Consider the following 24562-nt stretch of genomic DNA (forward strand, 5'->3'; position numbering starts at 1 on the left):
AGCATCAAAAGTAACGTATCAGACTATGTGTCAAAAGTATCTACCATTCTCTTATAGTTTAACAAGAAGAGATATGTCTATAGAGACATGTAGAACAATTAAACTGTTGCAGATAACTTTGAACACAAATTATTTTAAACGACAATAATTTCATAGAAGTTTAACGTTTAAAATAACACTTGCACAGTCTGTGCTATCAAAATCGCTGCCCAGTTAGAATGGTCCGACTCTATATCTCTACTTATATATGGAAAAATAAACGAGGATGGCTGATACTTTTGACTCATTGTTTATGCACTACCTACCATTGATGCTCACTCTACATTCTACATATTTGCTATCATGACTCTAATTTACTACACGCATTACAAAAACAAAACAAATGACGGCCAAGAGATCATTAGTGCAGTCCGCATACGTAACTTTTGGATTTGGTATCCGCTGATGGTGACTGTACCATGCCCGCCGAAATGGTCCAATTAACTTTCTCTACCAACGCGAAATAGCGATTAGGCACCCAAATTGTTTTTCGTAACAACAAGTTATGTAACTTGAAAAATAATCGTCTGTATCGAATTTAACAATTTAAAAACATACTCTCGTAAACAATGAAATCGCGGAAATTTCCGTACACAGTCCCAAGCTCCCAATATGAAGGCTAATGACTTAGTTCTTTCTAAGGGATTTGTGAGGTTAATTCTGTAGAAACCATAAGTACTTACCTATAAAGTACTAGTAATATATTTATTTATTTAAACTTTATTGCACAAAATATATACAACAATGTACAAATGCCGGACTTAATGCCAAATGGCATTCTCTACCAGTCAAGCATAGGGCCAAACAGAGATACCTACAATTGGTGCAGAGAGAGAAAAATATTGAGTGAATTAAAAAAAAAAAAAAACAAATAAAAATATATGTTAGTTCATTGTTCTTATCCAGTTTCAGTCACAATTCTTTTTTCATAATGTTTTACATTATTGTTACTATTGTTCGTACCTATAAGATACGCTAGCGCGTAAAATAGATTATTTTATATTAGACTTACAACCTTTTTTTTATTGCTGAGAGCGGTTTCGCACTACGTCCGATCCGAATCCGATCCGAACCCGTGAAAATATGGTCCGTAGTAGCCGTAGAACTATTTCTATGGTAAGTTACGCACTAGATCCGACTCCCCTTGTGGCCCTTGTGGTCGCAGTAGTCCGTATGGCCCTGCTTGGGCAAAAACACCAGCGTTAGCGGCAGCAGATGATCCTTGTGGTCCCCGTGGTCCGGATGGTCCTGATAGAGCAGAGGCACCAGCGTTAGCAGCAGCTGATGATCCTTGTGGTCCCCATAGTCCTTGTGGTCCTGCTTGGGCAGAGGCACCAGCGTTAGCAGCAGCAGCTGATCCTTGTGGTCCCCGTGGTCCGGATGGTCCTGATAGAGCAGAGGCACCAGCGTTAGCAGCAGCTGATGATCCTTGTGGTCCCCATAGTCCTTGTGGTCCTGCTTGGGCAGAGGCACCAGCGTTAGCAGCAGCAGCTGATCCTTGTGGTCCCCGTGGTCCTTGTGATCCCCGTGGTCTGGTCTCCGTCATCCGATTTCTTTCCGTCATTTATCGTGTGCGGTGCGTAACTTACCATAGAAATAGTTCTACGGCTACTACGGACCATATTTTCACGGGTTCGGATAGGATTCGGATCGGACGTAGTGCGAAACCGCTCTAACTGAACCTTTATTATTATACCTATCGTTTACCCGTCTATAATTTTTGTCGAGGTCTTTCTTTTTTAATATACCTACTCTAATTGCCCTAAGCATCGTGCACATCATATAAGATATGCATAGATGTTGCTATCTATAGCCGGTCAAACAACTTTGTCAGTAGAACAAGGCGCGAAATTCAAATTTTCTATAGGACGATAACCCATCACGCGTACATTTTTTGAGTTTTCCGGACGGACAGGCTATACATATATATTATTATTAATGCCATAGATTTGTAGACTAGTCGGACTTCAACCAAACACCGACGAAAATATCCAAATTCCATACAATTCGCCCAGGTAAAAGAGAGCAAACGCCTGGCCGTGGCCATCGGGTCTAAGAGAAATTACTGATTTGCAATTTATACTTCAGCCGGCCTAGCCAAGGTTACAATCGCTGTCGCTTCGACAACGAAAAGCATTATGTCTCTCTATCACTCTTCCATATAAGCGCGACAGAGACAGTTGCGTTTCGATCGCTACGGAGCGAAAGCGACTGGCATCTTGGCTACGCGGCCAGAACAGCCTGTATGTAGATACACGGTAATTAAAGAATATGTCATGTCACACATGTTACTTTAACGTTATCGTCATTGTGAACGACTGATAGGTATTTCTTCTTCGTCGAATTACTTGGCAGAGCAGTCGTGGTCACGTTGAACGACGAACGATTCTACGCCAGTTTTCCCTGGCAGATGCTTCTCTGGCACATGTGTTGTAGTGGGGTGTTAGTAAGGGCTTTTATCTGATCCGTCCAACGCATTGGGGAACGTCCTCTTGACCTACAGCTATTGACCCGTCCCTGGACAACAAGTCTCTGCATGGTCTGCTCTCCACGTCACGTCACATGTCCGAAGTATCTGAGGATACGCGCTCTGACCGTAGCGAGAGCCTCTCTTTCTGATAAGTACAGCATGCTCCTATTTATTGATGATTTATTTGAATTAATTTAACTTTTATTTTATTTTATTTTCATCTAATCAAATATTTTACCATATTAGAATATTCATGAGAAGGAACTCTACTCGGAATCATGGTCAATGTCCAGAGAGAAGTTGACTATTGTATGTTCCAAACTGTGTATTTTAATCCGATTTTTGGAACCACGGAAGTCGTAACCGTAATGTGATGATACAACGTCTGTAATAGGTACCAGGTACCACTAACGTTGTAATAATCTAATAACGTAGCTATTTCATTTATGGCATTAAGGGGCCCACTGATTAACAGTCCGCCGGACGGTATCGGCCTGTCAGTTGTTCGGAACTGTTAAAATTTTGTTATAACTGACAGGCCGATACCGTCCGGCGGACTGTTAATCAGTGGGCCCCTTTAGATTGTTTTAAACGCTGAGGGGTAAAATTATGTGTACATTTAATTATTGATACTGGGAATACTTTGATTTAGTTTACAGCCTCGTTAATCAATTAGGTAGGTAAGCTCTAGTTAGTGTAAAGTCTTCTTAGTCATTACAATGGACATAAATTGCAGTTAGCAGTATTTTAGGTACACTACTCTTCTGATGGTGACTAGTACAGGGAGCCCATTGTTCAATCTTTTTTACTCTCATAAACCCAATTTACAAATTAGCATATATGAATGCATGCAAAATGGCCGTTGTTGACATTCGAAAAATACATTTAAATATCTGAAGAAGCAATATGTGATCGGCGTGATCGCGTTTATCAGGTATACCATATCATATTTATGTCACTTTCACCAATAATTGTATCATATATCATGTCACGTCCGATAAGCGCGATAATATAAAATAATAAATAGACATAAATATATTATAGAGTCTGTGCGGAAAGAGAAGTCGTAAAGAACAATATGGGGTCCAATACATTCCACTGCTCTTCTCTTTCCGAACAGACTCTATTAGCTTGGCCCGACTCCTTTCTCTGTTGGCATATATACTTGTCTAATTATAGTAGAGACGAAATTCAATATCTCTTCCTTTTTCTTTTGCTCTTGAGAAAGAAACATTTCTTGGACTTTCCACGATAACAACAATAGGTAAGTGCTAAGCGAAAGTGTAAATGCAATGCGATTTTGTTTTGTTTTTAACTGTCATACTTAAACACATCCACAATAATTATTAAGAAAAAAAAACAACGGGTTGCACTCCGGGAGTGCCGACAGAAGTGAAAACTCAATGACTAGTCCGAAATGTCAGCAGTATCTATGTATAATTGACCCATCCTCCTTTCTATTGAAAAACTTTAGTTCCGAAATTGCTGGTCAGTGAGCTTGTTTAAAATTCGAATTTCAAATTTGTAACTTTAATTGTTTAAAATTCGAATAGAAATTGTAAAGTTACCTTGCAGACCTCGTATCTAAATATATTTGGTCATGATATTTTGAGTTTTATTCACCAGTATTAGAGTTCACTTTTATTACCGATTTCATCAAGATGTAGTTTTAAATAATTGACCTGATTATGATACGTTTTATGACTAAAGTTCTTTGGTGAATAACATTGTCCGTCACACATGACATAAGTCACGCAAGCGCCCTGCGCCGCCTACATGAAACAGCAGGCTCAGGCATACATTTTCGCTGTGCGGTAGAAAGAGAGGAGAGACGCCTTACGCGTTACGCGTTACGCTGTCTCGAGTTTATCATTTTTTCCCCACCTCAAAAAGTGCTCAGCGCCGCTAAAGAAGTTTTCACTTCAAAAAACCGATTTCTTTGGGGGCCGGTGAAAGATTATTGTAGATGGTGCACTGTGTGCACTATGTACAAAAGGAGGTAAAACCACCCACTTTTCTAGTAGCATTTCGTTTCTGTAAGGCTCGCAGTTCTAATCTAACCCACTTTTGTTCGGTTCTGTAAGGATCGCAATTCAAACCTAACCTAACCCACTTAACTTACCACTTTGAATTGAATTAACGGCGCGTACGGTGCGGTGTACGGGGGTTTGAGCGGGACGGGCTAGTAAGTTTGGCATCATTATACTTTATACCTACATTTTATGGTAAGTAATTATAGTGGTTTATTTAGTTTAGGTATCATAGTGGTTTTCCGGGTCCGAGTCCGGGTCCTGTTCCGAGTCCAGGACCAGGTCCAGGTAAGGTCTAGGTCCTGGTCCAGGTCCAGGTCTGGGTCCAGGGCCAGCTCCGGGGCCGAGTCCAGGTCCGGGTGCGGGTCCGAGTCCGGGTCCGGGTCCGAGTCCGGGTCCCAGTCCAAGTCAAAATCGAAATTCGAAATCGCCAAACGTGTAGAGTTCTGTTCTGATCATCATCAGCAGTTCCACTTCATCAAATGCGACTTGATTTTCTGTTGAAAATACAAAAATCTCTATACGCATGCCTTTAAGATTTGAGGAGTTCCCTCGATTCCTCACCGATCCCATCATCAGAACTCGAGCTCGACAAAAATGTGGCTTAAAAACTTAACTTGCTTAACAAACATAACGAAGAGGACAAAAGGAATCGCCAAACGTGAACTACGCGTCGTTGAAGAGTTCCGTTCTGATCATCATCAGCAGTTCCACTTCATCAAATGTCAATTTTTTTAATGTATATGCTTGATTTGTTGATAAAAACACAAAAATCACTATATGTATGCCTTTAAGATTTGAGGAGTTCCCTCAATTCCTCATGGATCCTATCATCAGAACTGGGTTTTGACAAAAACGGGACCAATCTGTATGCATATAGATACAATCAAAAAAAGAATTTTCAAATTTGGTCCAGTAATGTCGGAGATATGGCGTAACAAATATAAAAAAAAGAACATACAACCGAATTGATAACCTCCTCCTTTTAGATTTGGAAGTCGGTTAAAAATGAAGAAATAAGAAGGCTGGATACGCCGAGGTCGCCGCGGTGATAGTATTAAAATTGTAAGCTGTAAAAACAAGTAGTTTCTGATTTAAATCTAATTAATATTTACATTCGATTATTGTTAATCTGAGAAGTGGGTCGAATGTGGATATGCTTCAACGCTAGTCTACGCCTAAGTCTCAAATTTCAACATATCTTCAGCAGTTCTGGTTTATTATTATATTCTCGAAATACCGGGTGTGGCCTGTAACACGAGCAAATAATTAAAACATAGATTGTACTCCTCAAACGGTGACACATTTGTTCAACAACTTTTAAAAATTATGAAGTATTTAGAGTCCCTATTTTTCATACAAAATAAATATTATCTTCAATGGACGCCATCGCCACGCCATATCACTGTGATTGACGTCGCTTGTCACGCCTTAAACATAACAAAATTCGCAATACATTGCGTCTTAGAATAAACTTTAAAGTGTATTAAAAATCAAACCACAAGTTATTTTAAAAAGTTGTTGAACAAATGTTGGTCAGTATGAGGAGTACAGCCTACAGTTAAATTTTTTGCTCGTATTACAGGCCACACCCGGTGTAAGCGCCTAAAACTAAAATCGAGGTTTCTATATGCCTCTCTATCGCTAAAGCTTCTCGCGTTCGGCAAATAGACGAACGAAATGGTTCGCGGTAGGCCCTCAGGTGCACTTACGTCAAACTACTATATTAATAAAAAATACTTGTTACTCTCCTCATGGAAATAAAAATTTGAATATCAAAAAACTCGGGTAAAAGCTCATTTCATTTTCTTTGTTGGAAATGCTAGAACTGATGCCGTTTATCCTTTGGTAAACAATAACTTACCTAATACGCTAATACTATACTAAAACATCGTGTTGCTATTCCTCTTTGTTGACGGGACGGAAAACATATTAAAGGAAAAAAAACTGGTGTAATTATTACTTTGGAAACATTCAAGTGAGCAGCTTGAATGCTTGATATTCTTTAAATTAGAGAATACGCACATGTTGTTGTGTCATTCAACTCAGATTATAAATTTTGACAAGCATATATGCATCTTAATTGGCCGCTGGTAGTATAGTCGTCACGAATTCAGAGGTCAATTCAAGGCAGCGCTGATTTCTTAGTCGAGTTTGTTTACAACATGTTACGAGTATGGAGTTAAATGCTATTTATAGCTGTCGAAATTACCATATCCAATTTATTTATATCGCCAAACGAAAAGCGAGTCCACATTTTTGGTTTTGTGGCGTATTACGAAATCTGTATTACTTTTCGTATGATAACTGTCCGCGACCTACTCACTGCCACAGTATCAGGGCCAGACAGATCGGGTATTTTACGTCGCCTGCCGAACAGTCGCCTCGCACCAGAAGCAGTGTGACCTCAAGATCCGTTACAAGTTTATTTACAAGTACGCCAGTGAAGATAAACTTTAAAAAATTTAAATTGTAAATCATGTTCATGACGTACATTTATTTAAAAAACGAGATACAAGTAAAAATATAATATAATAGACTTAATCTCTCGTGTGCCGTGATTATTTTTAGGGTTCCGTATCCAAAGGGTAAAACGGGACCCTATTACTAAGACTCTGCTGTCCGTCCGTCCGTCTGTCACCGCTGTATCTCACGAACCGTGATAGCTAGACAGTTGAAATTTTCACAGATGATGTACTTCTGTTGCCGCTGTAACAACAAATACTAAAAAGTACGGAACCCTCGGTGGGCGAGTCCGACTCGCACTTGTCCGGTTTTTTCTAATACATATTATCCTCGTACGCGGATCCGCGCTCCGGCATACGAGGGCTTAACTTGAATCTACACAGAAGCTACCTTACTCAATATAGTTTTGTATGTACATAGCACAGTACACACGTAAACATTTTGCTTTCGTTTCGAGTGCCTGCCTGAAAACTTAACGAACGCTCTATTTACCGTAGGCCCGTTGTTAATAATTGTTACATTGCGAATTTAGTCGAAGACAGAAATTAACGTGTCTCAAGAACTATTAAATTTAGAATACAATAAATGAGAAGAGATATGTAGTTTTAGGGGTCTTTTATTTGTCAATGAAACATTGGATTGAGGAATGACTTAACTTCTAAACATAACTTAGACTAAGTATTAAGGACTACAAGTTGTCTTGCTTATAAAACGCATAGGTGGATACCTAATTTGAATACTACTGAATATTTCCACTTATGCAACTGGTGAACGTCAGTTGGCTTGACCCCGGATTAAATGGTCATTGCTCAAGTTCCCAAAAAGTAACTAGACCGGTTTACTTAGATGATTGTTTTTGCACACGGGTCTTTAAACTCCGATTTCGGGTTCAGTAAATAAAATACGATCTCGATCAATACATACTTACAAGAGTAAGTAGCGAAAACCAGTAAGTCCAAACGACTCGATCAACTATTCAAACCAATATTCAGTCATACATAGTACCTAAGGGCAGGTTGCTAATATTCACATCATTTCGCTCACGTTTCGATGCGACGAGGATTCTTTAAAGCAGCGGTCGGCAACCTTTTTTTGCGTAGTTTTAGTAGCGTAGTTAACGATGAGTAAGTTGACGCGGGCCGCACTTTGTTAATATTTATGACTTTATCAGACATTGTCGTTTCTTAATATTACATAGCCAGAGAGGCTGGCAGGCCGCAAGTGACAGTTTCACGAGCCGCATGCGGCCCGCGGGCCGCAGGTTGCCGACCGCCGCTTTAAAGGAACAACACCGGCAGGAAATGCTCGGCGGAGACTGTGTCACGTGCTTTTGTTTGTTTAAGTACAAATCCCACTCAAGCAACCAAGAAAGAACATAGGTAGTACCTACTTAAGGTAGGTTACTCGTAATAGGTAATAATTTGAAATGATCCAATCCGTTACAAATAATTAGATTAATTTTGTAAACTCAGAGTATTAGATACCTACTGTATTTAACATGTTTATCATTTCTCCAAAAGATTATATGACGTGATACCTATTTCATACTCATTTAAATAATTGCGATGCTAACTGTGAAACTCTCGTCGAACTATACGCACCTACGGTCGTAGCCACGACGAGTCCGGTACCTATGCAATGTGTGTATAAATCGTTAGTGTTACGTTAGAGTAACCCACACTTTAGTAGCAGTTTTGTATCAGCCAATAGGCACTCATTGAAAAAATGTAGCTCGTGCAATAACATGTATTTTTATTTTAAAATCTAAGTAGTCAGGCATTGTAGCGAAAACCGACACCTCCCTTTTTCCAGTGCTGACTTAAGTTAGTGGTAAACTACTTAACTGTGTTTTTGTAAATATGTAGTTATAATTTACACAATATTAATGTCGCAATACTTGTATCGTTAAGTAACCGCCCTCAAGGCTCTGACATTCTTCCTACTGAAGGTTGTCGATCCATATAGTTTTATTAATATTCGCATAGCAGTAATTTTATTTTATTTTATTTATTTAAGGATCACCAACGGATAATACATCTACACAATTACATAGAAACAAGGACATTTAACAATAACAGATGCTTAGCCACTTATAGGTGACCACAGCTCACACGTGTACATATCAAAGAGAGTATGCATATAAACAACTAAAAGTTACTTAAATTTACATAGAGTAGAGAAATATGAACAGGAAAACATGTGTAAGCATGCAGACATAGAATTAAAATAGTAATAAAGTACCATGGGATGAAATGTAGAGGCCATTCCTCTAGTGTGACTTATTTAGATGCGAGGCAATTGTAATACCACAATTAATAATAAAAATGTTGTTCGCCGTCGCTATGTAATGCCCAGGTAGGTTTCTAAGATTTTTTATATACAGATCTAATTGATTTCTTACCTAATTGTACAAGTAGGTACCTACCTGCAGTTTGTAGTTAATATCATCATAATGCATATTTTTAACTATACCTATACCCTCCGAGCGTATACCTACATAATTTAATATGGCGCTTAGTGCCTTTAAGTATGTGCTTATGTTCTTCTGGCTTAGCGTAGCGTGTAGCTGTAGATCAAAATTCATAAAAACAACTAATTAGAAATCAAAGGAAAAATGGAAACATCAACTCATTTTATATCATCAACGAAGATAGCATAGCCATCCAGCGGGGTAATGTAGCCAGCCTCATGGGCACCCTTCCGCAGGGCACAGACTTGGGGGACCTTTCATAGGTGGGTATTTTTTCTATTGTTGTTTAATTTTTAAGTAGGTTTATGTTAATGTTAGTTTAGTTTTCATTCGGACCAACTGACGATACATACACGACTCGGAAGGTCCAAAAATTCCAATATTGCCCGGAGCGGTAAATTTTTAACTTTTCAGCTTTTCACGACCAGTACGGATATGGTGGTCGTTTTTGTCTACGTGACAGCGTGATAAAACGGTGTCCGTCACGTTTTATCCCGCGGAGTTAAAGAGTGACAGTTATTTTATCACGTGGATAAAGCGATCCTTAATACGCCTTAATTCGCCTTTTACGTATAGGTAAGTACGTATTTGCTAAGTAAAAAATAATTTAAATCATCAACTTCTTAAATATGCTGGTGAAGGTGGCATTTATTCTTAACATTAGGGGTCAAGGATATTTTTTTCATTGTTTACAAGCGAATATGTTTTTTTATTTATTGATCAATTAGTGAAATACATATACGCAAAGGTAGTTGTCCTTTGAGTAGATGGTATGTAGTTAGCTAAGTTGGCATCGATTTTGATAGCCCAGTGGTGCAAGTGTTATTTAAACGTCATAATCTCATAGAAGTTACATATTTAAAATAACAATAGCACCGCCTGGGCTATTAAAATCGCTGCCAACTTAGCGTGGCAGAACTCTCTAGCTTAATATTTTGGGGCATAGACTATTTTAAATAGAATTTAAATAGGGTATTATTGATACTAGTAATGGGGCTCTCTCATGGAAGCTTTAACCTTAAATACCTATCTGGGAAACCGAGCTTTGCTCGGTAAACATATAAAAGCTCAAAAATGCGCGTTTTCCCAGAGATAAGATCTAGTTAGATCGATTTTTCGCCCCCGAAAACCCTCATATAGCAAATTTCATCGAAATCGTTAGAGCCGTTTCCGAGTTCCCCGGAATACCTATATAAATATACACTCGTATATAAATATATATAAATATACAAGAATTGCTCGTTTAAAGGTATAAGATAAGTTACATGAGGAGGGTTATTTCCGTTACCTACTTTTGGATTCGGAAAGTTTCCATAAAGAGGTGAAAGCGATCCGATCATTCATATTCCCACAAAGGTCAGTTTTAAATACTTCCACCTTGAAAATCTCTGCATCGCTCCACATTGCGTCATCACCAACGACTAAGGTCACCAAGATACCGCGCCTTTTGCCTTAGCAGGACAGTGTTAACTTAACGTTAAGGAGTATTTTAAAAACCTTTCGTAGGTACCTAAAAAAACAAAAAGGCAAAAAATGAAACGCTTTGGACAGTGGATCATTATGACCACATAGTTTAGTTTCAAAATTAAGGTAGGTACCTACCTGCGCCAAGTGAGATTGGACAATTGCTAGAATTGAGACATTTGAGACAATATTACTATAGCTTTAACTTCTCAAGAGAATAAAGTATTTACGTAACAATGTGATAACCCTGGTCTAAAAATACCATCTACCTCCTCCCCTACCATCCCTCCATACCCCATTCATAACCCAACTGCCCTCGTAATCCCTACTAACCCCATTTTACGGTACCTTAAGAAAGTCAATAAACATTTTTTATACCAGTTTTTCTTTTAGACGGACACACATAAAAATAAAGTCTCTTAAAGATCGTCAAACATATATTTTGCGAAAACTGTAAATTTTTTTTAGTTATTATTTTTAGTGCTCAAATTTTTGTAAATCTGACTTTCTAGTTATGCTATTTAAATGAGATTACAACATGCGTGGAACATTTTTGGCTGTTCAAATAGTTACTTTTGACTTGTTAGTGTAATTGTTTGCTAAGTATATATTACATACTAGGGTAGTAAAAGTAATAAATCTCGGCTTCGCCTCGGTCGACAACTACATGTGATCTGAGGCAAATTATTTACTGGCCGAGGTGTGTATACTATAAAACATGATTTAACTTAAAATATTTCTTTATTAATCCAAGAGTAAATTTAGTTCATATTAAAAAATTGACTCCCAGTCAACGATTAGCGAGAACGAGAAGTTAGCAGCTATGAACGAGCTTTTTTGCATGAAAGCGAGAATTTGAACTGTCTAGGAATAGCGAATTTTATTAGTCGCTTTTATGTACTTACTTTATTCTCATTTTTTTCTTTCTCGAAAATATTGTCGCTTCTTGCTGGCGATCGGTCAGGTCACTTTCAAATAGTTCATTAGTTCGTGTGATGTTTGTTCAAGTTCTTGTTTGCTTAAGTACGATGACTAAGATTTCCGTAGTTATAATTATAACTACGTAAATTTGGTTTGGTTAGCATGGAGATTTAAGTTTGTCTTATCTTGTGAACTGGTGCTTATCTTAAGATCGGTATATGTATGTATATCCACGCTTGCGCATGCCATGCCTAAGATACAATAGTGACCCGTTTCCGTGGTTCATAATGAGTATACAGCGTTTTATATTAAAACCGTTTGATTTGTTATTATTGTTAAGTACTTACTATTAAGAGCCAACGGGAGTGGTCATTTCTCCATACAAACGTACTCCTCGTTTTCCTCCGTGGTTTTTGAAGCTAGAGCAATGATTTTTTCAACACAGATTAATATTGTCAATATCTGGGTCGGACCGTTTTGCTTTTTTTGATATTTTTGTTTTTTAAGGCGCTAGAGCCTTTCAAAAATGGCCAAAATGGCCTAATTGACTATGCCGCAATGAGAGGCGTGGCATTCAAAACTGATATCAATTAGCCAAAAAATCAAGACGGTCCGACACAGATAATTCCATAATCATTTAGATTTCCAAATTTGGTTACGATTGGTTAAGTTTTGGAGGAGGAAACAGAGGAGTACGAAACCTCGATTTTTGAGATTTTTACGCAGGATTTTTCGCCTTGTCCTTATCGCACTACTTTTAGGTGCCGCTTCCGTTAGCGAGACGGGTATATTTACCTAAAATATTTAAAACTCAGCTCCTGTTTCGTCTGACGTTGATATAGTGGCCCGCCAAGAAAAGAACATGAAAAAAAAAATGCTTGTCTGGTACCTACGGTTCCCTTCCTTCATAGATTTTGAAAGTATGTTCACGTCTACGATAAATAGAATTAGAAACAAGTCGTCAAGTGGTCGTCAGTCTGCCTCCTCTCCTCCCCAAGACAAACGCCAAATAAAAAGAAAAACTGTACCTATCGGGGTGAAGATGCTTCGAAAAATCAAGTTACTATTTCGCACATTATTTAAGTTCCGATTGACGTTTTCTATCAACGATTGTAATTTTAGATAGGACCTCCGATTTTCAGTTTATTATGCATTTATAAAAAGTTACAACAAATCTACCAATGGAATGGATTTATGGAATAATCCAAACAAACGGAAAATTGAAATTGATAGCACATAGCACACCGTACATGATGTGGCACGAGAAAAGAGCTTGTTGTAAAAAGGAGATAAAAATATGGAAAACATATAGGGTGACTGCTATTAGTTATTAGCCAGTATATAGTAATGGGCCACTCCTTACAAATCAGAAAGAAGCAAACCAATTGAAACCTTATTATTAAGATTGGCCAATTACTAAATACTGGCCAATAACTATAGCAATAACTAACCTCTTGCTGGAGTTATTTTTGTTGAACTTACTGGATTGATGCTCCAAATTGTAAGAAAAGTTTCATCATCAATGTAAGTGGACCATAATAATAGAAAACGACGGTACAGTGATCAACGGGTCCAAATGAGAGTACCTATAAATACTTGTACCTACAGCAAGGTTTCTGCTACTCGTACCTAAGTAGATAATTATTACGTTGCGTTTGGGTCTGCTGACCTACCAGATAGAAACATTAGGTAAATGCCGCACGTTGTAAATGTTTAAAGCTTGTAGCGTAGTGAAATTCATGACGATCCTTGATCAAGGATCATCATTAAATATAGGTACTGTGAAAATAGGTAGGTACATAGGTGAGATGTAGCCAATATGCAGCATTTTAATATTAACGTTTTAAATTCCGATGGAAGATATACAGTGGCTAAAAAATAACCGCATTCCCGTTGCCAGGGAGATTTTGGGATTATACAATAGCAACTTTTATCTATGGGACCAACCCCGAAATCGCGATAAAAAATTGTAACCTCCCATAGAAAATGGACCATATACCAAAATGTATGAAACAGCCATATTTTATTTTCGCGATGTCGGGGTTTGTCCCATAGTACGTAAAAGATGCTCAGTATAATCCCAAACCTCCCTGACAAACGGGAATGCGGTTATTTTTTAGCCACCCTGTAAATAAAGAATGTTTCATTTTGATGCCCCAACCATTAAGTTATTTTTATATTTATCTTAACTATAATGTTACCCAATTTTAATAAAAAAAAATATAATAAAAATACTAAAGTTAACGCGGAACAAACTAATAAAGGCTAATAAGTATCATGCTACACTACACGCCAGAACTTGACCTATGATTATAAATCGAATGGAGTGGGACACCTTATTATGTCTCTTGGCGGCATTTTCCTACAATTCGGATAAAATTAAAAAAAATCTACTGAGCTCCAGAGACGTCACCGATTATATTATAGCGACATATATTCCGCTGCTGGCTGGCTGGTGATCGACCCGGTCTAGGCAAGTCATCCGATACGAGAGAACTTATGATAATGTATGGATACATAGTACATAGATTCTATGAGTGGGTACGACGACCGGTAAGATGCGAGTTGTGCGACATAGAGGAATACCTAATGAATTTTTGCATCGGAACCGGATACCTAAATAAAATCGGTTGCCTAATTGCGGTCAGACGAGATTTAGTGAGTAAGTGAGCCGTTCCCGTACCCAAATGAAATCTACAATCGAGCCTCCCCTCACGCCACCCATCCCGCCCCTAGATACAATGACGATACAACAGCGCCACGCAAGAAGTAGCGACTTAAATGAACTAACAGGACACTGATTTGTAAAACGTATTACTAAATACTGAAAAAAGCATGCTGCATCTCATAGATGGCGTTAAAGTTAAATTGGAAAAATAAATGAAACATAGTGCAAATTAAATATTCATTTTAATGAAGTCAACTCTTATTTCAATAATATTTAATTATGAGGGTGTAAATACAGTTTATATTTAAACAAATTAATGACTGCAAGTTTTCTATAATATCATTATTTATTAGGTATACTGTGCAGGTATATCATCGATATTTATTAAAAAAAACCGGGCAAGTGCGAGTCGGACTCGCGCACGAAGGGTTCCGTACCATAATGCAAAAAAAAAAAAAACAAAAAAAAGCAAAAAAAAAAACGGTCACCCATCCAAATACTGACCACTCCCGACGTTGCTTAACTTTGGTCAAAAATCACGTTTGTTGTATGGGAGCCCCATTTAAATCTTTATTTTATTCTGTTTTTAGTATTTGTTGTTATAGCGACAACAGAAATACATCATCTGTGAAAATTTCAACTGTCTAGCTATCACGGTTCGTGAGATACAGCCTGGTGACAGACGGACGGACGGACGGACGGACGGACGGACAGCGAAGTCTTAGTAATAGGGTCCCGTTTTACTATTTGGGTACGGAACCCTAATTAGGGCATACCGGTACAAGTGCGAAAAATAGGTAATTCGCACATGTATCATACAACGTTTTACAGTACATAATATGGCCCTTTAAATTTTCGACATAGTTACGTAATGTGCTAATTATCGCACTAATGCGGTAAAGTAGCACCATATTGTAATAGTACTTACCTACATTACGTTTACAAGTGCGGCAAATAGGAAAATCGAAACGAGTGGCGATAAATTCGAACACGACCGAAGGGAGTGTTTTGAATCGACACGAGTTGCGAATTACCTATTGGCACATGTATCGTACAACGTTTTACAGTACCTACAGTCCTACATACTAGGGTTTGCTCCCGGGAAATACCGGTACCGAAAGTACCGGGAATTCCCGGGATTTAGAGCCAAGCAAAGAACCGGGATTTCAAAATTAAATTCCCGGTACTTTCGGGATTTTCGGGACTAATATTTCCGGTACAATATTTGACTGTTTTCTGTTACTTAGCATGAAATATCATGTTTTTTAAAGAAATACATTATATAAATCCATTGCTGACGCTAATACTTTTACGACTGACCATATATTAAAGCAAAACAAAAATAGTCAATGGGTTTGACAATGCCAACAAAATAAAATAGCTTATTTTGAAACTATACGAGTGTTTCTACGATAAATAATTTTATACGAATAATTAGTTAGTTGTATACTAAATACGAGCAAAAACTAGAGAGAATTGTGTTATTAATAAAATATTTCTTTTAATTCGAATACGGTATAAGAAACTCTTATTGATAATCTGAATGACATTTTAAAATGAATTAAAATATGATAGTGACATGTCCTCTCCTTGGTAAATTCTTAATTCTGGCTGCAACAACTTCTTGATCCTTCCTATTGATAATTTTATTACCATTTTTACCTACTCACATGCAATTTTGCACATTTATTCAAGCCCCTTATCTTGTCTAGAATACAAAATTTCGTAAACGTAGCTCTAACAGTTATTCATAAATTAACGTTTTAAAACCGGCATTTTTGTGACTGACTGACTAATAGATCAAAAACCTAACCCACTTCGAGCTGACCTAGAAACTTGAAATTTGGCACTAAGGAATGCAAATCGGTTATTTTTTGTATGGAAATAACCGCGGTTTCGGTTAATAACCGATTATTTCCATACAAAAAATAACTGATTTGCATTCCCTATTTGGCACCAAGGTAGACTATTAGGAGTTTATAGAGGGAACAATCTAAAAAATGAAAATTATTGATAATTTGATGAAGAAAAACATATATACTTATCGATAATAGATGACTAATTTTCATTTATGGTATCATTCGATCAGGTTTGTCTTTAGGATCAAAAGTCTATATGGGATCAATTGCATTAAAGGAATACAAAAGTCAGAAATGATAGTCAAAGTCCGACAGTCGTACTTCACTCGCGAAACGCCCCGAACAAAACGATATGTGACCGTGACGTCAAGGTCACAAAGAGTCCATCTTGAAGTATGAACAAAACAAGAAAATTGCGATTTTGTCGGTGAAATATTGCGTTTATGTATATAGTTTCCATACAATCTTTTATTGGATAAAATGCGAGGAATCGAATCGAATGGTAACTAACTGCGACAATTCTTCGACCGACGGTTTTGTCAGGAAGCTCTTCTTCCACATTGAACGATATTTGTAACTGAAAATAAAATATATTGTATGTGTTAGCATTTACAATTTGTCACATCATGTACAGTCGACGTCAAAGATATGTACCTATTGCAGCATACTCCTTTGTAATAAGGTGAAAAATGTATACATATATTTGACGTCGACTGTACATATAAAGCACCGGTGGTAAAGAACCAACGAGAGAAATAAAAGTAAGACCCTGTATAATGACTACGAATCGTGTGATAAATCAATTTACGATGGAATTCTGGCACACGAAGTTGAAACAATGTTATTCTAGCTAGGTAGTTAGTACAAAAGGTAAAATTGTTCTCTGCTCTACAATCAATAAGCATAATTAGCATGAATCACCTACCTCATGGGTATCTTCTTCCTCTAATATACTAGGAACCCGATAAGTGTCATCCACCTGTGCAATGCGTGGGTTCAAAATGTTTCAGCCGGTCGCCTCACTGTCAAAACCAAAATTAAATAAATGTATGATGTTTTACAGCACATATGGACTTTACCGCACTAGTGCGATAATGCACACACACATTACGTAACTATGTCAAATATTTAAAGGGCTAGTAGTAGTAGTAAACTCTTTATTGTACAAAAAGACATATTAAAAATAACATACAATTAGCAAGAAGTACAAAGGCGAACTTATCCCTTTGAGGGATCTCTTCCAGTTAACCTATAGGGCTATATGTACTGTAAAACGTTGTACGATACATGTGAGAATAGGTAATACGCAACTCATGTCAACTATATTTCGCACTATTTTTTATCATCAAGTGATGATGAACAATAACAGCCACATTTTGCCTCTCATTAAGCATCCGGACAAATCTGTCGGTCGAAGAATTGTAGCAGCCAGTCATTTCTTTACAACATCACTCAATTTATAAATTAGTCCATTACTATTTCATAAATTGATCATGGACCCGCAAAACGCAGCATTCCAGAAATGCAGTTATTTCGAAAAGTGAGACAGACTAATTTCAAAATTTTATGTAGGTACCTATATTATAACAAGTGATGACAACGGAGAAAACTACTTGAAAGTAAATAAACCATTGTGCTGGTTACAGGTACAGTCGGCGTCAAATACTTTGTAGCAACAAAGTAGCCAAATAGTAACATCTAGCAAGTAACATAATAAAATTGCGGTTTATGACGTAAGTATTAAAAAAACTGCTTACTAGATCTCGTTCAAACCAATTTTCGGTGGAAGTTTGCATGGTAATGTACATCATATATTTTTTTTTTTGTTTTATCATTCTCTTATTTTATAAGTTAAAGGACACACATTTTACCACTTTGGAGGTGGTCTCTCGCGCAAACTATTGAGTTTAGAAAAAAATGATATCAAAAACCTCAATATATTTTTTGAAGACCTATCCATAAATACCCCACACGTATGGGATTGATGCAAAAAAAATGTTGAGTTTCAGTTATAAGTATGGGGAACCCCCAAAATGTATTGTTTTTTTCTATTTTTGTTGGAAAATCCAAGTTTCAACAGTACCTATAGTTCTTATAGTTTCAGAAAAAAGTGGCTGTATATACGGACGGACAGACAGACAGACATGACGAATCCTTAAGGGTTCCGTTTTTTGCCATTTGGCTACAGAACCCTAAAAATGCTCTATCACAGGTAAATGAGAAATTGAAAATGGAAATAATTGCCCAAGATTATTAGTTTTATTAAAATAAAAAATCGGTCAACACGCTCAAGAAAAGGAAATCATTTACTATTGTGTAGGGTAGGTATAATATAAAATAACTACCAGTTCATTAAAAAATACGTAAAAGAATAACGAAAGTACGGACAATCGGTAAATCCCGGGATTTTAATTTCCGGGACTTACTCAGGCAACCCTATTACATTCTATCAGTGTACATTTTTAGGGTTCCGTACCCAAAGGGTAAAAACGGGACCCTATTACTAAGACTTCGCTGTCCGTCCGTCCGTCTGTCCGTCTGTCATCAGGCTGTATCTCATGAACCGTGGTAGCTAGACAGTTTAAAATTTCACAGATGATTGAATTTCTATCGCCGCTATAACAACAAATACTAAAAACAGAATAAAATAAATAGTTATGCAACAAACGTGATTTTTGCCGTTTTTTGCATAATGGTACGGAACCCTGCGTGTGCGAATCCAACTTGCACTTGGCCGGTTTTTTTAAATTAAGTACCTCTTGGAGAATATCAAATAACTGATGAGGGCAATGTATCTCGTACGATATTATTGATTGGCGACATTTTATTTAGTTTTCGGCGAACATTTGCTAAGTAGGTAGTACTAATACTACTAATAGCCATCTAGGAAAATAAGTACAAAATATGTCCAAATAATTGAGAATATCAATTCAATTCATAAAAAGATATAAGCATCTGCACTGATAGGAAAACAGTAGGTATCTAAATCTAACTAAGGTCTTTTCGTACGCCGCCGCTGTGAGTACTTGAGTAGGTAGGTATTTGTGACGTTATCTATGAAAAGGGACCTTATTGTCGATGGCGCTTCCGCCATTATTAACGATGCTCTGATATAAATACCACGCCGTGCGACGCAGTGCGTCGTAAGCGCCATAGACAATAAGGTCCCTTTTCATAGATAATGCCACAATTAGAATTAGAACTTACTCGTTACTTTGAATGTCAGTGGTTGATGAAATCGGAGATTCCATTTCCATATTTTGCAGTCTGTAAATAAAGATAAATTGTAGTAGTGTATTGTGTTACGTAGGTAGGGCTAAAAAGCACAAGTCAAATAATTATACTCACTCGATGTAGTCTAAAGATATAGTATCATGTTCGGCTGTGAAATTATCCAATTTTCTTCTTTTCCTAGAAAGACAAAAAAGTAAAAAGTTTAGACGCATGACAAATCACGAGCTGAGGTTCGAACCCTCGATAGGTGGATGGATTGCTAAAAGAACGCTTTATGCGTCTAATTGTGTGCGTTACATGTATCACTGTGTGCTCGTATTTATAGGAAGGCCCACTACACCGCAACCGCGTAACTACGACCAACTACGACTCACGGAGACGCACACATAGACGGCTATGTTTTCTGTCTTTGCCGTGCAAGGCAACGGCGCTAGTGCCGCGTGGTGTAAACTTCGTCGCGAATCGCGATATCCTTTTAAGCTATTTAGATGATGACAATGTTTACCGGTAGATGGAGCGATTATTAATTTTTAGAATGTTTCAAGTTATATGGATTACTAATTAGTACGATCAAGTATATATTAAATTAAGTAATAATTACGTATTTCACTGTGTAATAAATATACATTTTTACTTACGTTAGTTCCATTGTTTGTTGGAATCTTCCGAGTTGTCTTTTTCGAGATGTCTTCTTTTTATTCAATTGCTTGTTACCCATTATAACTTAAAGGTTTTGGTGCACACGGTATATCACTAGGACACACAACACAGCACAGTTTTTATAAGTAAATCTTATATTTGTTTTGGGGACACCTAGTACAGGTCCGTCTGGCACGAGCGCTCAGCCATCACTGTCTCATTTCGAAAGACGGACGGAGATAGAGCATGCAGGCCGGAGTCGATATTTTGTTACGATAGAATTAGTTGATGTTTATTTATTTTAAAAATATTGCCTCTAATTATCGTTTTTCTAAAGCTGTCAAATTACTGTTATACTTATGATTGATTTTTCTCCTTTTTTTGTTTCATAGTGTCACATAGTAAAGAAACGAGTAAAGTTGGAGTAAAAATTCGAATTGGAGGTTACTTTGGGAATAAATTGTATCGAGCGAAGTGTTATGAATCGTGTATCGAAAGCTGTGTTATTAAAGATAATATAATCAAGAATTATATTTATTTTTCCCACGTCTACAAATATCACCGTTTCTTAGAAAAATAGGATAATTATTGGGGTATTTTTACATTTCTGGCTCAGGGAACGGCCTTATTATTCCAGAGGGTATTTTTTCATCTCGCCCAGGGGACTCTGTATTTGCCTCATGTTTGCCTTGACTGTTCGGCCAGAGTGGAGTTGCAAGAGCGGGACCTATGCTCTAGGTTGGAAACTAGTGTAAAATGTCATAACGCCGGTGGCCTGCTGAACGGATTACCGGAATCTGGCTACCGCAGACTCACCTCTCCACAACCTCACAGCCACTCCAAAATTTGGCCCTATTGTCGCACTGAGCGGGCGCCCGCGTGGGGCTATTGTGGGGCCCACTCAATGAGTTGGCGAGTTACCTCCTGTTTTTAAAAATTTCGAGACTGATTGTCACGGCATAAATTTTGTCTCTGTTACGTAGAAAGATACAAAACTTATGAGAGGTTTGTAAGACGTTACCGACTACGTTTTTTGAATAATTTTTAGCGTTTTTAGCGCTACCACCAAGGTTAACTGCCGAAGGCTGACAAAACCACGACAGTAATTACACCTGTTGACCCCATATTTACCTAAAACTCATCTGAGCACTACGTGACGACCGCGGTTTGTGTTTATTCTTTGGTAGCGAAGGTCAGGGTTACACATTTCTGTCAAGAATATTGCCGCTATTCATTGACGATTTGCAAGTTTTATGACAAATGATTAAGAATTGCTTGCTCCGATTTGATCATTAAAAACTACGTTTTTTTATATTCCACTTTTTTAAAAATCGCGTGATCCCTGTTTGGGATGAGGTACGCTTTATCAACGGTCCTACATATAAAAGTACAAAACCTACGGTACTTATCACGCATTTGCATTGAGCATTGAGAAGACATAGATCCTCTGGGGCTTAATGTCCCAGTGATTGAGTAACTACTAAAATCTAATCTATAGTCTAACCTATTAACTATAGGTATTATTACTCGTGTATCTTTTTTACAGGAAATGGAGTCCAAGCCGTCAGTTAGAGAATTCTACAAGGGCAGGAACATCCTGGTGACCGGCGGGTCTGGCTTCATGGGCAAGGTGCTCATTGAAAAGCTGCTGTACACCATCCCCGATATCGGAAATGTATACATATTAATCAGGTCGAAAAGGGGCAAATCTATCAAACAGCGCTGGGAGGACATGCAACGGTCTCCGGTAAGTTAATTATTTAGTGTGATTGTAGAATCTCGTCAGAACAAACTTTCCGTAGAATTATCGATTTTTCGCCTCGTAAGCCCTTTGTAAGTAGTAGATAGATATAATTTTCGATTCGTTCAAGTTACTTAGGTACAGTCAGCAGCAGAAGTTGCTAAGCGGGCCAGGTGTTCAAAATGATCTTGACGCGACTATATTGTTAAGAGAATAAAAGCGCGTTAAGGTAATTTTGAACACCTCGCCCGCTTAGCTACTTCTGCTGCTGACTGTACATTGCTCGTATAGTAGGTATAGGGTTGTCTACGTAGACGATTGTCCACAAGCCCCAGTGTCTGTTCGCGCGCGGACAAGATACCTACATATACCTACAATATACTTACCTAAAACACGTGAGTTGATGTCGGTCTTTGAAAATTTATGAAAAATGCTAATATTTATCGCTCATATTCGGTTTAGTAACGTGCAAGTTGCAGACCATTCTCCAAATTCCTGCAATTTATGGAAACATTCATTTATGGAAATTCTCAATGCAAGTTTCCACTTTGAAAGTTTCCGTTATTACTTTATTATTAAGGGATTAATTTATTACCCAATGACGACTGTTGCATTTAACATTTACGTAACTCATGGTCGTCTATTTCATATGTCATCAATCATTATAGAAATCGAGACTAACTGTAAGAAGGTTTAGCAATATTTAAGTGCAGAAAAAAATACCGAGGATTTCATGAGAACGATGATCAATTTTTGAAAAAGTATATTTTATATTTAGCTTAAACATTCGCTGAGTCTTGCATCCCTAATAAGTACACAAGATATAATTTTACATCTCACAAAAGTACATCATGTTTACCTAATTTGTTACAGGTTTTCGAGAGAATAAAAAATGAGAAAAAAAGTGCTCTCAAGAAAATTGTACCAATCCAAGGCGATGTCCTCTACGAGGACTTAGGTGTCTCCAGCAAGGATATGGATACCATGTCCGAAGAGGTGTCGGTGGTGTTCCATTTCGCCGCGACGTTGAGGTTGGAGTCGCCGCTGAAGGACAGTGTGGCCATGAACACGGCGGGCACCCTGCGCGCCCTGAATGTTGCCAGGAAGTTTAAGAAGCTGGATATGTTTGTGCACTTATCGACAGCTTTTTGCTATCCTGATTATAGAGTATTGGAAGAAAAGGTATGGTTCCAGAATTTGTTACTATCGTCGTCGTTACTATTTATAAATGAAAATATCTTATTACAAATAATCGAGAGGCTACCAAACGCGAATAAAGACTACGAGACATGAAGATAATTTAGAAAGCGTCAGAATTAGAACTACATAAGTTAGATAACGTTAAGATTGTAGATAGGTAACTTATTGTGCTCACATCACTGATGAGGTATTTACTTATTAGATGGGCCAGCACATAAGATACTCACGGTCACCATACGTTGGCGCTCACAAAGTAATTTCGTATGAGGTGGACTTATTCATGTAAACAAAGAAATATTAACAGGAAATGAGTTCGGGGGGTAAGCAGGGGCTATTGTAGTTTAAAATTGTATAATCTTCAGCTCGGTGATGCGTCTCGAGGAGTAGTATTTTACCAAAAAAACCGGACAAGTGCGAGTAGGACTCACCCACCGAGGGTTTAGTGTTTGTTGTTATAGCGGCAACAGAAATACATCATCTGTGAAAATTTCAACTGCCTAGCTATCACGGTTCATGAGATACAGCCTGGTGACAGACAGACGGAAAGTGGAGTCTTAGTAATAGGGTACCGTTTTTACCCTTTGGGTACGGAACCCTAATAAACGAACGCCTGCGGCGGTGACTGCGAGTCCTTGAAAATGTTGAGGTACTTATTTATAGTGCGTTGAGATCCCGGTTCATAGTGTAGTTCAATTTCAGTTCCATTCTCCAACCGCGGACCCCCACGACATCATGCGCCTGTGCGACTTCTTGGATGAGAAACAACTGGCTCTGCTGACGCCGACCCTGCTTAACTATCATCCGAACACATACACCTACACCAAACGACTCGCCGAGAGTTTGGTCATGGACGAGTACCCAGAATTACCTTGCGTCATTGCTAGACCCACGATTGGTAAGTATAACCCCCTTATATTTATAAAACTTTACTAGCCTGAATAATTTAATGTATGTTTTATCCCTTTCTCACAAATACATTAGTCAAAATGACAGATTATAAGTTATACCAAACGATTAATAGCTAACTAGGTTTGTAGCGCGATTATGAATAACGCCATAAGCAGAAGACGGAATTAAGTTGTTTGAACAAATAGCTGTAAGAACCAGTGGTGGGGTGTCCATATGACTCGGTTCCCACCGGCTTGCCTATTATTCAGACAGTAAGAGCACTGTTCACTAAGATTAGAATTTTATTGCCATCAGATTAATTTTATGATCCCGATTAAAGAATACAATTTTAAGACATTCTGGCCATTTTGTTAAGTAAGTATAGTCATATGTTATGTAGGTACCTACAATGAACATGTAAAATTAACGGAACTAGGAGAAAACTTCACTCTATATTTCTTGAAGGTATGATT

General features: G+C 37.8%; 1 protein-coding gene and 1 long non-coding RNA gene across 2 annotated transcripts in view; one reads left to right on the plus strand and one right to left on the minus strand.

Moving 5' to 3' along the window:
• The window catches only part of LOC134805351 (putative fatty acyl-CoA reductase CG5065), a 33467-nt gene that overhangs the window by 668 nt on the left and 8237 nt on the right, over positions 1-24562 (plus strand). The window contains exons 2-4 of the mRNA XM_063778687.1: positions 21807-22007; positions 22875-23183; positions 23901-24096. Coding sequence (XP_063634757.1) covers positions 21810-22007; positions 22875-23183; positions 23901-24096 — 703 coding nt within the window. The 5' untranslated portion in view covers positions 21807-21809. The remainder of the gene's footprint in view (positions 1-21806; positions 22008-22874; positions 23184-23900; positions 24097-24562) is intronic.
• Positions 17397-20840, minus strand: LOC134804678 (uncharacterized). The gene is made up of 4 exons (XR_010146176.1): positions 20260-20840; positions 19736-19798; positions 19595-19654; positions 17397-17409 (listed from the first exon to the last, which is right to left on the minus strand). It is a non-coding gene; the product is annotated as an uncharacterized LOC134804678 (long non-coding RNA).

The sequence above is a fragment of the Cydia splendana genome, chromosome Z (genome assembly GCF_910591565.1).
Source record: "Cydia splendana chromosome Z, ilCydSple1.2, whole genome shotgun sequence".
Taxonomy (NCBI): Eukaryota; Metazoa; Arthropoda; class Insecta; order Lepidoptera; family Tortricidae; genus Cydia; species Cydia splendana.